This window comes from Pavona decussata, unplaced genomic scaffold (assembly GCF_977016875.1).
Source record: "Pavona decussata unplaced genomic scaffold, jaPavDecu1.1 SCAFFOLD_100, whole genome shotgun sequence".
Lineage (NCBI taxonomy): Eukaryota > Metazoa > Cnidaria > Anthozoa > Scleractinia > Agariciidae > Pavona > Pavona decussata.
Window position 1 is genome coordinate 3,794,863 of NW_028145515.1, and position 15,664 is coordinate 3,810,526.

The following is a 15,664-nucleotide window of genomic DNA, read 5'->3' on the forward strand; positions in this document are numbered from 1 at the left end:
TGCCCGCTCATCCTTCTCTTTTGTCCAATGTTATGTTTAAGCTGGTAACAAATTCATATAAAAAATGTGCTATATTTAAAGTGCCCCGGTGACGAAAATTTCAGTTTCCATCTTTTTGCATTTTCGTGTAGAATATGACCTTCTTACTCATGTTACCAAATTTCAATCCTTTACGGCGATTGGAAGTATTTTTTTTTTTAGCTTTTTCTTCGAGATTTCACGGCCGCCATTACTTGGCCTTGTTCCGGAAGTTAAGGCTCAAATTACAGGAAGTGACGTCATTGGCTCAACACGAAAAATTCTAAATGGCTAATTTTCATATGGATTCTACTTTAGTTCGCAACAGCAGAATACAGTTTATGAAGTAGAATCCATATGAAAATTAGCCATTTAGAATTTTTCGTGTTGAGCCAATGACGTCACTTCCTGTAATTTGAGCCTTAACTTCCGGAACAAGGCCAAGTAATGGCGGCCGTGAAATCTCGAATAAAAAGCTAAAAAAAAAAAATACTTCCAATCGCCGTAAAGGATTGAAATTTGGTAACATGAGTAAGAAGGTCATATTCTACACGAAAATGCAAAAAGATGGAAAATGAAATTTTCGTCCTAGGGGCACTTTAACAATTATTCACCGAAGTGGACACATCACTTTCACCAACATTGGGGTGAATAATTGTTTTAGTATAAACCACACAGGCTGAATAACTAGTGGACCAAAAAATTGTTTTATTTCTGACAATATACCGACAAATGGTATGAAATTTTAAAATCTCGCGCGTCACCCAGTAAGTGATTTGTCATTGTAGGCAGTTCCTTTCGCTTTCTTACAGACAAAAAAAACTTTTGGAGACACTTGTTTAGTTCGTACAGTGTCATTTCTTCAATTTTTGTTTGAAATTCGTCTAGTTGCTGAAACCATGCTTAAAAATATTAGATGTTTCATTGTTTTTATTGTAATTTTAGTCCTCGGCAGTAAACAAGGGATTGTATTTTCATTTTTCATGAGGTTAAAAAGATTAAACAACTTACCATTTAATGCCGTCAAACCAAACTTCGTTGCCATTTATCATTTTGTTTTTTTTTTGGAACAGCCGCCTCGTTTATCGAAATAATTTCCTCTTAAGTAATCATGGCGAAACGGGAAGCCATCTTGTTTCTTTTTGGCTTCTCAGAGGTGAATAGTACTTGGCTAATCACCTCCGATCAATCAGCGCACGCGAAAATGAACTATTCACTTGTGTCATATACACTAAATCAATTTACATTACCCTTCAATTTAAAAAATTTAAAGTCCCGTCCCGTTAGAAATCCCGTTTTCCGCTTCCGTGTATTCCTTCCCCCCCATTTTCTTCTACTTTCCCACCCACCTTTTCTTACCTTTTCTCAGTTTTAAGTAGGATTTTAAACACGGCCTCCAAGAAAAGCAGCATTTATTGTTTTAATTTTTTTTTCTTTTATAATTGTAATTAGGTAGATCAGATAGATAGTTAGTTAATAATAATTAATATATAGCTGATGGAATCACCGTCTCTAAATGGCGTTATCGTGTTGTATCCCTCCCTTAACAGATTTATCTTAATTCAGGCGGTAACGTTTTTGCAGTTGCCTATTCTGTTTAAAATGCTGTTTCCTTTTAAAAAAGCTGTTTTACAGCCCGGGGCATTGATGTCGAGGCCTCAAGAAGGGAGGAGTTGGAGTGGGGGTTGAGGGAAGAGGGCGCTTAATTAACAAATTATAACATTGCGTTATTCGTCGGGTATGATACACAAACAAAATTTTATTATAGTTTCTCTTAGTTCTTTTTGTCTAACTACAATAATTATTTTTTTACATACTTGTAACTGTTTCACTTGAACAGAATCTTAATTCACAAGTGTGACGTGCTTCTTACTTATGGGTTAGCCTAATCGACCATAATTCCATTGCACGGAGGCTTTCCAGATATTGTTACTGGAGAATTATACTTAAGGCTTTAGGCAACTCTCACTAGTTTGCAATCGTGTGGTTTTACCTTTCAGTTTCAAAATTATAAGATGTGACAAATCAACTGAAAGCTAGTACCTTCCTGTGGCTTTACAACATGGTTCTAACTTTTGAGAATGTAGGTGAACTCGTAAAAGTGTGACCATTTATTTAGATGAAAACTACTGAGCAGTACTTTCCTGTGCCTAGATTTGCATGTACAGGATCCCTGTAGCATATTCTAGCATATGATTTTTTTGTCTTTGGTTAATTCTGTGTGTCTCTATAAAACTTAAGTTACTTACTATTAATATTTAATAACCGGCGCACACAACCGTCTATTTCCGTGAAATCCGTTGGAAGGCCTAAATCACGTCAGAAATTCAAATTCAATTCTAAAAGCTATCTTTTCCTTGGGTATAGTCTCCTAAAAGTTTAGTAACATGGAAAAATTAATTTCTTTTGTCGTCGAAGGGATTAAAAACTGTCGTTAAAAGAGCTAAATAAGGTCAGCTAACATTTTTAGAAAAACAAACCCGAGCAGGTTGCAAAATTCGGGAGATCGGGTTCTGTTCCCTTAAATCTTCCGCGACTGAGAAATTCAGCTAAAGTATTCGAATAGATCAAATTGTGTTAGCCCACACAAATTAAATACGCCTTTTAAGGCATGTAGAAGGTCTTTGAAAACAGAAAAGGATATTTGAAGTATTTTACTTAAATATTCTCGTTGGGCGCCCAAAAATAATACTTAGTATAGTTAGGACCAGTACTCACTATAAACAATAGATCTTCTAGTTTACCTTACAATCATAGAATAATGTTTTAATTTTCGTAGAAGACCTCAAACAATTCATTGTGTTTATTTGTCTCGCTTGAATGTCACAACATAGGTCACTTTCTTAAACTCGTTGTTTATGTCTCTCTTGAGAAGAGCATAAACTAAGGGGTTTACAGCGGAGTTTAAAACCAAAAGGGGCATTTTATATTCATCATCTTCACAGTTCGCTGTAGAATCGACACCGACTACTAAGATGGAACAACGTATGAAAATACCGTAACATAGAAGAAACAGGCCCACAACGATTCCCATTATTTTAACTGTAGCTTTCTCGTGAGTTTTAAACGGAACGCGGTGGTTAAAACGTAACTCGTTTGCCAACATGCGTGCTGCCCGAGCCCTGCGCTGCTTCAAAACAACATGTATCATGGATCCAACGCAGAATATTAACATAAAACATGGCAAGAATTCAAAGAATATCATGACCAGCCAATTGAAAATAGTCATAAATACAGGCCTTGGAGAAATAAGTGAAGATAATGGCAAAATGTTAAGAACAACTGGGATTACCCAAGAAAAGAAAATCATTTGCATAACACGTCGGCTTGTCATGAAGGTCAAGTATTTTAGAGGCTTCACGACGGCGATGTAGCGGTCCAGTACTAGACTGCATAAGTTCATCACGGAAGCGTAAGCGAACAGCCATCTTACCAGGTACATCCAAGACGCCCCAGCTTTTGGCCATTTACAGCTACTACCGCAGAAAAATGGGAATGGAATAACGCTAAAACCAACATAGAAATCTGCTACCGCAAGTGAAACGACGAAGGCGTTGGTTTTGGTGCGGAGCTGTCGTTTGGTGCCGACAAGGAAAATAACAAATCCATTTCCAGCGATTGCTAGAATGGAAAGAAACCATCCTAGAATCCAAAACCAGGTGTCCATTTGTTCAGTTAAGGCCGTTTATCTGTCGATATCATTAACGGGTTCGTTCACGCAAATGAACGGGACATAATGCGAAAGCCATGTGCCCTTCTGTGAATTGAATTTCCTTGCCCGCTCAGTGTAGATTCAACTCATACATCACACAGCGGAATATATTAAATGCACATTCAACTGTTTCGCAACTTTAATTGCTTTTTAATGTCTACAAATTTTGAAAAGGAGGAGTTTGGCTAGCGTTTTCGATTATGAAGATATTAAAAATACGTCAATGACAAATTATTATCGATGGCAGTCGTCGTTTGATCACTTATCGGCTGACATTTTCACTCCTTTTTAATTTGCTCCACCAATGAAAGAACCATCGCCCACGTTGATTTCTTTCTGTGTTGCTTTTTCTCTCTTTAATAACCAACTTAATGGTGGAACTGGTTACGAATTTGAGCAAGCAAACTTAGCAGATAAAATTTTTCAAACCGTACCTGATAAAAATGTCCAAGGCTTCCCAACCAACAGGTGCACCCAAACAACTTCCTCAATTTCGAAATTTCAGAACGCCGCCTTAAAAAGGATATTTGCGTACGTTAGCCCAGTTGATCTGTTCGAATGCTTCAGGTGAATTTTTCTGTTGCTGAAATGTTTAGGAAATAGAATCCGTTACCCTAAATTTACGAGCTGCTGTTGGCTCTCTTAAAATCACAGCTGACTTCGTTTGGCACTCAAAACCACCTTTTCAGTTTGCCCTCCGAAAACAAAAGGGATTATAATTTTCACATGTTTACGAAAGACTGAAGTGACCTGTCACTCGGCAAAGATATATTCAACTCTAGTAAGTTTTCATCACAGTTAAAAAAAAAGTTTTCATCACAGTTAGATGTTAATTTCTGTGGTGATTAAGGCCCTCCGAAAAGATATTCTTCGAAAGGAACTTTTGGGTGTCTTACAGCAGGTAAACCTAAACCAGATGTCCAACTGATGCGAAAGACTAATAACGGGAGTGGGTACGGGTGGGGGTGCATTTACATCCCTAAATTTGTGTTATGGATGACTGTGGTTCGAGGAAAGGTCTGTATGCAAAATTCAAGACGTTTTTCGAATCATTATTTTCTTTTTCTTGACTCAAGGTTATTAGTCAAAATATATAAAAGACAGTATCGTAATAGGGTAGGGTGCAGCGATTTTTCACGATTCTGCGAATGAACATTTCGACCAAGACGAAATTAAAATAAAATTTAACTACCAGACAAAGTGAGACAAAGATTTCAATAGATGTTAATGAGATATCTTTTCGGGGGGCCTTAATCACCAAAGAAATTAACATCTAACTGTGATGAAAACTTACTAGAGTTCAATATATCTTTGCCAAGTGACAGGGCACTTTAGTCTTTTGTAAACATGTGAAAATTATAATCCCTTTTGTTTTCGAAGGACAAACTGAAAAGGTCGTTTCGAATGCCAAACAAAGTTAGCTGTGATTTTAAGAAAGCCAACAGCAGCTCGTAAATTCGGGGTAACCGATTCTATTTCCTAAACATTTCAGCAACAGAAAAATTCACCTGAAGCATTCGAACAGATCAACTGGGTTAACGTACGCAAATATTCTTTTTAAGGCGGCGTTTTAAAATTTCGAAACTGAGGAAGTTGTTTGGGTGCACCCGGTTGGTTGGGAAGCCTTGGACATTTTTATCAGGTAAGGTTTGAAAATTTTTATCTGTCAAGTTCGCTTGCTCAGTTTCGTAACTAGTTCCACCATTTTTTTTGGTAATTAAAGAGAGAAAAAGCAACACGGAGGGAAACCAACGTGGGCGATGGTTCTTTCATTGGTGGAGCAAATTAAAGAGGAGTGAAAATGTCAGCCGGTAAGTAATCAAACGACGACTGTCATCGATAATAATTTGTCATTGACGTAATTTTAATATCTTCATGATCAAAAACGCTGCCCAAGCTATTCCTTCTCTTATTTGTAAATTTTAAGAGGCAATTGAAAAAGCGAAACAGCTGAATGTGCATTGTATATATTCCGCTGTGTTTATGAGTAGAATCTACACTGAGCGACCAAGGAAGTTCAATTCACAGAAGGGCACATGGCTTTCACATCATGTCCCGTTCATTTGCGGGACCGACCGGTTGATGGTATCGACAGATAAAGAGCCTTCACAGAACAAATGGACACCTGGTTTTGGATCCTCGGATGGTTTCTTTCCATTCTAGCAATCGCTGGAAATGGATTTATTATTTTACTGGTCGGCAACAAACGACAGCTCCGAACCAAAACCAACGCCTTCGTTGTTTCACTTGCGGTGGCAGATTTCTGTGTTGGATTGAGCGTTATTCCTTTAAAGCACTTCTGTGGTAATAGCTGCAAATGGCGCACGCCAACTGAGGTGCCTTGGGTGGAGTTGGTAAGGTGGCTGTTCGGTTACGCTTCCGTGACGAACTTATGCAGTCTAGTACTGGACCGCTACATCGCCGTCGTGAAGCCTTTAAAATACTTGACCTTCATGACAAGCCGACGCGTTAACCAAATGATTTTCTTTTCTTGGGCAATCCCAGTTGTTCTTGACATTTTGCCATTATGTTCACTTATTTCTTCAAAGCCTGTATTTTCAGATATTTTCATTTGGCTGGGCATAATACTCTTTGAGTTCTCGTCATGTCTTATGTTAATATTCTGCGTTGGATCCATGGTACACATTGTGCTGAAGCATGACCGGGCAGCGCGCATGTTGGCTTACGAGTTACGTTTTAACCACCGCGTTCCGTTTAAAACTCGCGAGAAGGCTACAGTTAAAATAATGGCAATCGTTGTGGGTCTTTTTCTTCTATGTTACGGTATTTACATACGTTGTACCATCTTAGCTGTCGTCTATTCAGCAAAATGTGAAGATGATGAATATAAAATACCTGTTTTGGTTTTAAACTCTGTAGTTAACCCTTTTGTTTATGCCCTTCTCAAGAGAGACATAAAGAAGGAGTTTAAAAAAATGACTTTCAAGCGAGGCAAATGAACTGACAATGAATTTTTGAAGGTCTTCTACGAAATTAAAACATTAAGGAAAACTAGACGATCTATCGTTTAAAGTAAGTATTGGTCCTAACTATACTAAGTGTTATATCGGGGCGGCAACGTTAAAACTTTCAATGAAATACTTCAAATGTTGTTTTTTTCTTTTTCAAAGGCCTTTTATAGGCGTTAGAAGGCATATTTAATTTGTGTACGTAACAAAATTTGATCTGTTCGACGAATATTTTAACTGAATTTTTCAGTGGAAGAAAATTGTAGGGAACAGAACCCGATCTCCCGAATTTAAGAAAGCTGCATGGCTTGGTTTTTCCAAAAATGCTAGCTGACCTTATTTAGCTCTTTTAACAACATTTTTCACCCCTGCGACAACAAGTCAAAAGGAATTAATTTTCCATATTACTAAACTTTTAGGAGACTATACTCAAGCAAACGCTAGTTCTTAGAATTGAATTCGAATTTCTGACGCGATTTAGTCCTTCCAAAAGATTTCACGGAAATGAACCGTTGTGTGCGCCGGTTATTAATAGTAAGCTACATAATTTTGTAGAAACTGACAGAATTAACCAAAGACAAAAAATTATATGTTAAAATATACTACAGGGAACCTGTGCATGTAAATCTAGCCACAGGAAAGTACTGCTCAGTAGCTTTCATCTAAATATATGGTCACACTTTTACGAGTTTACCCACAGGCTCAAAAGTTAGAACCACCTTGTACAGCATAATAAACAGCACCACAGAAAAGTACTGCTAAGTAGCTTTTATTTGATTGGTCACACTTGTCGCCTAAAACCCGGGAGTAAATAAGTCCCCGGTATTAATATCTGGAAACCACCTGTACAGAGTAATATGCACTGACCCAGAAGTTTAAACCACGTCTCAAAATGAATACCAGTGGTGTTTAAAGAGCTTTTAAGCTTTATAGTAAATAGAAATATATATTTAATAAATAAATTAATAAATAAAATATGAGGTTTAGATGGAGCGTAGTAAACTGATTCAAAAACTTAACGGAGTGTTCAAAGTTTTCCACATTGGCGTGTGACAGGGCTTTGTTGAATAACTTTTTGCACAACAACAAGTATGTTTTCCAGAAACCACTTCCTTAAATTAAAACAAAACAGCATTTAACAGGATAGGCAACTGCCAAGACGTTCCCGCCTTGTTGCTAAGCTGAGTTAAGAGAAATCTGTGAAGGGAGGGGTGGGAAAGCAGGTAAAAAAAACGGTGAGTGGGAAGCTAGAAGAAGGGGGGTGGAAGGATTACAGGGAAGCCGTGGAATGGGATTTCTCATGGGACGGGACTTTGTTCAATGGAAGGGTTATGGAAATTAATATATAGCATATTTTTCTAGAAATATATTAACAGCTGAAATATAAGATTGGACAAAAGAGAAGGATAAGCGGGCACCTTTCTTGTACTAATAAACTATATATATCTTAATGAAAGCAAATAAAGCATTGCATGGATAAATTTATTCAACTGATCCCCCATGCTGTTTTGATGACCAACAGCAGAAAACGGCCACATACAGCTATACTAGCATCCAGCTCAGCCTCGTTCCCAAGCACTAATCACGCTTTTCGAGCGAGTCGAGCTGCCTGTGTGAGGCTTGGAACCGAGCGCTTTAACGCGTCTTCCCGATTAGCTTAACGGGTGACTTCAAGTTCATCCGCGCGCCATGGACGACTGGGGACAAGGCTGGCACAAAGTGTCTCAGTCCAGAGCCGTTTGTTTGGTTTCGAAACTGATGGGATTTTTAGAATTTGGTCGACGATAAATTATGCTGAGTTTTTGAAACTGTGTGTGTTTTGTTTGAATGTTTATTTCAGTTCTTTCCTTGTTGTTTTGTGGGTTTCTCTTTTATTTTTACTTGCGCTTGGCAATTCCATTAGAAATCATGAGTAAAGTGGGATTTAGGGAAGATGCGCTAATAGGTACCCGCTCTACGTAAACTCGTCATCAATTTACATTAATTTTGACGTCTTTGTATAAATTTGCTTGGCGTTTTCGACAACAATTCGGTCAAATCCCGATTAAAACATTTATTTAGCTTTGTTTATGCTAATGGTGTGATCATTGAAGGTGCGCAAAAACTGAGATCCTCAAAAACTAGTCCACAGAAGAGAGACTGTACCGGGGTTCGTACAGGGTCTAAACTTCTTGGGACAATGTGGAAATCTGCAAAAACTAGTTTTTCAGGGCTGAGAAATGTATGGAAATTGAAAATAAAGTCTGGAAGAAAGGCAAGAAAGTCTGGAGTTTTTTTCAACGCTCTGACAGTGCTTAATTACTAAGCCGAGTCAAATCTTTGTCTCACTTGGTCTGCTACTCGAATTTATTTTAATTTCGTCTTTCTCAAAATGTTCAATCACAGAATCGTTAGAAGTTGCTCTTCCCTACCCCATGAACTTTATGTCTGGCATATGTTTTGACTAATAACCTGGAGTCTGCGAAAAAAAACATAATTATAATAATAATGGTTTGAAAAAAAAGTCTTGAATTTTACCCAAAAAATTTTGTTCGCACCAAAGTCATCTATAACGCAAATTTAGGGATATCACTGAACTCTCCACTCCCCCCTCCCCCCCCCCCCCCCCGTACCCCCTTCCGTTACCAGTCTTTCCATCCGTTGGACATCTGGTTTACCTGCTGTAAGACGCCAGAAAGTTTGTTTTTGATGAATATCTTTCAGACGGCCTTAATCAACACAGGAATTAACATCTAAATGTGATGAAAACGTTTAATATTGTTGGTAACAAATCACTTCGGTCTTTTGTAAACATCTAAAAATTGACAACTTTCGTTTTCGAAGGACAAACAGAAAAGGATGTTCTGAGTGAACAAAAAATGGTCGCATTCTTTTGGGGCTATTCTAGCTTTTCTAATTCCGGTTTAAGAGTAACAGAATACACGAATTTCAATTTTGAAAAGAATGCTCATAAAAACCTGAAATGAAATACCAATGGCGGAGGTGAACTGAGAACTACTATGTCTGCGAGCGAGCGGCTGCGAAGGATTTCCCGCCAAAAAATTCCAAAAAGAACGCGTTTTCTGTCTATTCCGAGTAAACCGCATTCCTTCCATTCTGTTCGTTCTGCTATTGGGAGCAGAATGAACAGAATGACATTCCGTTTATTCCGAAAACGGAATAGCTCCCAAAAGAAAACAAATACCGTCTAATCCGAGTATTCCTTTTCCGAAATAGTCCCAAAAGGAATGCGCCCAAAGTTAGCTGGGATTTTCAGATAGCCAACAGCAGCTTGTTGATTCGGGGTAACGACATTCTGTTTCCTAAACATTTCAGCAACTGAAAAATTTCACTTAGAGTATTCGAACAGATCAAAATGGGCTAACGTACACAATTATCTCTTTTAAGGCGGCGTTTTAAAATTTCAAAATTTAGAAGTTGTTTGGGTGCACCTATTGGTTGGGAAGCCCTGGGCGTTCTCAGCAGGCAGAGTTTCAAAATGTTTATCTCACAAGTTTGCTTGCTCAGTTTCGTAACTAGTTGCACCATTAATTTGGTAATTAAAGTGAGAAAAAACAACACAGAGATTTCAACGTGGGCGATGGTTCTTTCATTGGTGGAGGGGTTGGAGGACTAAATTAAAAAGGAGTCAAAATGTCACCAGGTAAGTGATCAAGCGACGACTGTCATCAATAATAATTTGTTATTGGCGTATTTTTAATATCTTTATAATCAAAAGGGGAGGCCAAGCTCTTCCCTTTCTAATTTGTAAATGTTAAGAAGCAATTAAAATTGCAAACAGCTGAATGTGCATTTAATATATTCCGCTGTGTGTATGAGTTAAATCTACAGTGAGAGAGCAAGGAAGTTCAGTTCACAGAAGGCGACAAGATTTTCACATCATGTTTTATTTGCGGGAGTGAATAAAGGGCCTGAACTGAACAAATGGACATCTTGTTTTGAATTCTAGGATGATTTCTTTCCATTCTAGCAATCGCTGAAAATGGATTTATTATTTTTCTTGTCGGCAGCAAACGAAAGCTCCGCACCAAAACCAACGCCTTTGTCGTTTCACTTGCGGTGGCGGATTTCCTTTGTTTTCTTTCTAGCGCGCTCGGCAATCCAATAAGAAATCATGTGTAAAGTGGGATTTAGGGAAGATACAGTAATAAGTACCCGCTCTACGTAAACTCGCTATCAATTTACAGTTTTCTCACGCCTTTGTGTAAAATTGCAGCTTGGCGTTTTCGACAACATCTCGGTGAAAACCCGGTTACAATAGTTATTTACCTTTGCTTGTGTTATATTTGTTAAGAGTGTGAATTATTGAAGGTTCTTGAAAACTGACACCCTCGAAAACTAGCCCACAGAGGAGAGACCGGGGGGTGCGTACAGTCTAAAATTGTTGGAAAATGTGGAAATCTGTAAACACAAAAGTCGTCCAGGCAAAATGAAGATAAGTCTGCAAGGAGGAAAACAACGCAGGATTTTTTTCAGCGCTGTAACACTGCTTACAGAATTGCTAAGACGAGTGAAATCTTTGGCTCTATTTGTCTGCTAGTCGAATTTTATTTTGATTTCGTCTTAGTCAAAATGTTCAATCGCAGAATCGTGAGAAGTCGCTTTAACTCCATTACGTTACTGTCTGGTATGTGTTTTGAATAATATAACCCTGAGTCTGGAAAAAGAAGATAATGGTTTGAAAAAAGTCTTGAATTTTGTATGCAAACCTTTGTTCGAACCACAGTCATCTATAACACCAATTTTGCGGGATGTGGATACACCCCTCCCCCCTCCCCCCCTCCCCCTGTATCCCCTTCCGTTACTAGTCTTTCAATCAGTTGGACAGTACATCTGGCTTCGGTAGAACCATTATTCAAAAAAGTTAGGCACTCAATATATGGTTCTTTTTTATGAATATCTGTTTTGAACGCCTTAATCACCACTGAAATTAACATCTAATTGGGATGAAAAACTACAGTTTACTATTTTCGGTTAAATGCCATGTCAGTCTTTCGTTAACATGTGAAAATTAATCTTTTATTTTACAAAGAAAAGGTTAGCCGAAAAATTTAATTTCGAGTGCTTATATAGTCAGTAGGATTTTCGGATGGCCATCAGCAGCTCATTCGGGGTAACGGATTCTGTTTGCTGAAAGTTTCAACAACTGAAAAATTCAACTGAAGCATTCGAACAGATCAAGTTTCAAACTTGGCTAGCGTGCTTGGCTAGAAGTTGTTTATGTGCACCTGTTGGTTGGGAAACCTTGGATATTTCTCACGCACAGTTTGAAAAATTTTCTCGGCAAAGTTTACTTGCTTAGTTTCGTAACTAGTTTCACCATTGATTTGGTAATTAAAGAGAGCGAAAGCAACACACCGAGAAACCAAGGTGGGCGATGGTTCTTTCATTGGTCAAAATGTCAGCCGGTAAGTAATCAATGGGGCGAATGTCATCGATAATAATTTGTTATTAACGTATTTTTGATCTCTTCGTAATCAAAAAGGGAGACCGAGCGTTTCCTTTTCTAATTTGTAAATATTTAGAAGCAATTAAAGTTGCAAAACAGCTGAATGTGCATTTAATATATTCCGCTGTGTGTATGAGGAGTAAAACTACAGTGAGAGAGTAAGGAAGTTCAATTCACAGAAGACCACAAGGTTTTCACGTCATGTTTCATTTGCGGTAGCGAATAAAGGGCCTAGCTACTGAGTAACTGAAGAAATGGACACCTGGTTTTTGATTCTAGGATGGTTTCTTTCCATTCTAGCGTGCGCTGGAAATGGATTTATTATTTACCTTGTCGGCAGCAAACGACAACTCCGCACAAAAACCAACGCCTTTGTCGTTTCACTTGCGGTAGCAGGTTTCTGTGTTGGATTGAGCGTTATTCCACTCCCATTCTTCTGTGGTAGTAGCTGCAAATGGCCTCAAGCTCGGGCGTCTTGCTCGAAGCTGGTAAGGTGGCTGTTCGGTTACGCTTCCGTGACGAACTTATGCAGTCTAATACTGGACCGCTACATCGCCGTCGTGAAGCCTTTAAAATACTTGACCTTCATGACAAGCCGACGCGTTAAGCAAATGATTTTCTTTTCTTGGGCAATCCCAGTTGGTTTTAACATTTTACCGTTATCTTATGTCATTTCTCGAAAACTTGTATTTCGTCATGTTTCCATTTGGCTGGTCATGATACTCTTTGAGTTCTTGCCATGCATTATGTTAATATTCTGCGTTGGATCCATGGTAAACGTTGTGCTGAAGCATGATCGGGCAGCGCGCATGTTGGCTAACGAGTTACGTTTTAACCACCACGTTCCGTTTAAAACTCACGAGAAGGCTACAGTTAAAATAATAGGAAATCGTTGTGGGCCTGTTTCTTCTCTGTTACGGTATTTTTATACGTTGTTCCATCGTAAATGTCGTCTATTCCGCAAACTGTGAAGATGATGCATTTAAAATACCTATTTTGGTTTTGAACTCCGCTGTTAACCCTTTTGTTTATGCTCTTCTCAAGAGAGACATAAAGAAGGAGTTTAAAAAAGTGACCTATGTTGTGAAATTTAAAAGAGGCAAATGAGCACAATGAATTGTTTCAGGTCTCCTACGATTAAGGAAAATTAGACGATCTATTGTTTATAGTGAGTACTGGTCCTAACTATACTAAGTGTTATATCGGGGCGCTTAACGAGAAAATTCAAGTGAAATACTTCTAATGTCGTTTTCTGTTTTCAAAGGTGTTTTTCGTGCCTTGAAAGGCATATCTAAGTTTTGTGGGCCAACACAATTTGATCTATTGGAATACTTTAGCTGAATTTTTCAGTCGCAGAAAATTTTAGGGAACAAAACCCGATCTCCCGAGTTTTAAAACTGAGCTGCTCGGGTTGGTTTTTCCAAAAAATGCTAGCAGACCTTATTTAGCTCTCTTAACGACATTTTTCATCCCTTCGACAACAAAAGGAATTAATTTTCCATGTTACTAAACTTTTAGGAGAAGATAACCAGGCAAACGAATTTCAGACGCGATTTAGGCCTTCCAACAGATTTCACGGAAATGCTGAACCGATGGGTGCGCCGGTTCAAATATTAATAGTAAGTTACATAAGTTTACAGAAACACACAGAATTAACCGAAGACAAAAAAATTGTATGTTAAAATATACTACAGGGATTCTGTACATGCAAATCTAGCGACAGGGAAGTACTGCTCAGTAACATTCATCTAAACTGTATGGTCAAACTTTTACGATTTCACTCACAGGCTCAAAACTTAGAACGACCGTGTACTGAGCATAACAAACGGCACCACAGGAAAGTACTGCTCAGTAGCTTTCATTTAAATGGTCACACTTTATAATTTTGGAACTTAAAGGTAAAACAAACCAGGGAGAGTTGCCTAAAAGCTCGGGAGTAAAGTGTATGTCTCCAGTATTTTAAAATATCTAGAAACCACCTGTACAGATCTAGAATAATATGCACAAACTCAGAGGTAAGAACCACGTCAGAAAAATGAATACTTGGGGCGTTTAAAGATCTTTTTACCTTTTTAGTAAATAGAAATATATATTAAATCAATAAATTAATAATAAAATATGAGGTTTAGTTTGCGTAGTAAACATTCAAAAACTCAACGGAGGGTTCGGAGTTTGCGGCCATGGCGTGTGGAAGCTGTTTATTGAATCCGTTTTTGCCCATCAACAAGCATGTTTTCCAGAAACTACTTCCATAAAATAAAACGAAACACATTTTAAACAGGATGGGCAACTGCAAAGGGGTTTCCGTCTTATTGACAAGGGAGGGGTGGGAAAGCGGGTAAAAAGTAGTGGGTTGGGAGCTGGAAGGAAGGGGGTGGAAGGATTACACAGAAGCAATGAAACGGGATTTCAAACGGGACGTGACTCTGTTAAATGGAAGGGTAACGTAAATTTATATATAGTGCATTTTCATATGAATATGTTAACAGCTGAAAGATAAGATTGGACAAAAGAGAAGGATGAGCGGACACATTTCTTGTACTAATTAACTATGTATATCTTAATGAAAGCAAATAAAGTGTTGCCATATTCGACTGATCGAGATCCCTCATGCTGTCTTGATGGCAAACAGGACGAAACGGCCACATACAGCTATAGTAGCACCCGGTCAGCCTCGTTCCTAAGCCTAATCACGCTTATTGAGCTAGTCGAGCTGCCTCAGTGTGTCTGCGAGCGAGCGGCTGCGTAGGATTTCCCGCCAAAAAATTCCCAAAAGAACGCGTTTTCTGTCTATTCCGAGTAAACCATATTCCTTCCATTCTGTTCATTCTGCTATCAGGAGCAGAATGAACAGAATGACATTCCGTTCATTCCAAAAACGGAATAGCTTCCAAAAGGAATGCGCCCAAAGTTAGCTGAGATTTTCAGAGAGCCAACAGCAGCTCGTAAATTCGCGGTAACGGATTCTGTTTCCTAAACATTTCAGCAACTGAAAAATTTCACTTAGAGTATTCGAACAGATCAAAATGGGCTAACGTACACAAATATCTCTTTTAAGGCGGCGTTTTAAAATTTTAAAATTGAGAAGTTGTTTGGGTGTACCTGTTGGTTGGGAAGCCTTGGGCGTTCTCAGCAGGCAGAATTTCAAAATTTTTATCTCACAAGTTTGCTTGCTCAATTTCGTAACTAGTTCCACCATTAATTTGGTAATTAAAGAGAAAAACAACAAAAAGAGAAACCAAGGTGGGCGATGGTTCTTTCATTGGTTAAAGGGTTGGAAGACTAAATTAAAAAAGAAGTCAAAATGTCAGCCGGTAAGTGATGACATGCAACGTCTGTCATCGATAATAATTTGTTATTGACGTATTTTTTAATATCTTCGTAATGAAAAAGGGAGACCGAGCGCTTCCTTTGCTAATTTGCAAATGTTAAGAAGCAATTAAAGTTGCGAAACAGCTGAATCTGCATTTTATGTATTCTGCTGTGTGTATGAAGAGCATACACACAGCAAGGAAG

The 15,664-nt window shown here is 38.3% G+C and overlaps 2 protein-coding genes and 1 pseudogene across 2 annotated transcripts; 2 read left to right on the plus strand and 1 right to left on the minus strand.

Moving 5' to 3' along the window:
• Positions 1–1,752: 1,752 nt before the first annotated feature.
• On the minus strand, positions 1,753–3,685 carry LOC146472409 (histamine H2 receptor-like). Its single transcript, XM_085119848.1, has one exon. It carries the CDS (start codon positions 3,683–3,685, stop codon positions 2,822–2,824), a length of 864 nt encoding a protein of 287 aa, XP_084975974.1. The 3' UTR covers positions 1,753–2,821.
• Positions 3,686–5,847: 2,162 nt separating this feature from the next.
• On the plus strand, positions 5,848–6,979 carry LOC146472410 (histamine H2 receptor-like). Its single transcript, XM_085119797.1, has one exon. It carries the CDS (start codon positions 5,848–5,850, stop codon positions 6,688–6,690), a length of 843 nt encoding a protein of 280 aa, XP_084975923.1. The 3' UTR covers positions 6,691–6,979.
• Positions 6,980–12,402: 5,423 nt separating this feature from the next.
• Positions 12,403–13,575, plus strand: LOC146472411 (histamine H2 receptor-like; annotated as a pseudogene).
• The last annotated feature ends 2,089 nt before the right edge of the window (positions 13,576–15,664 follow it).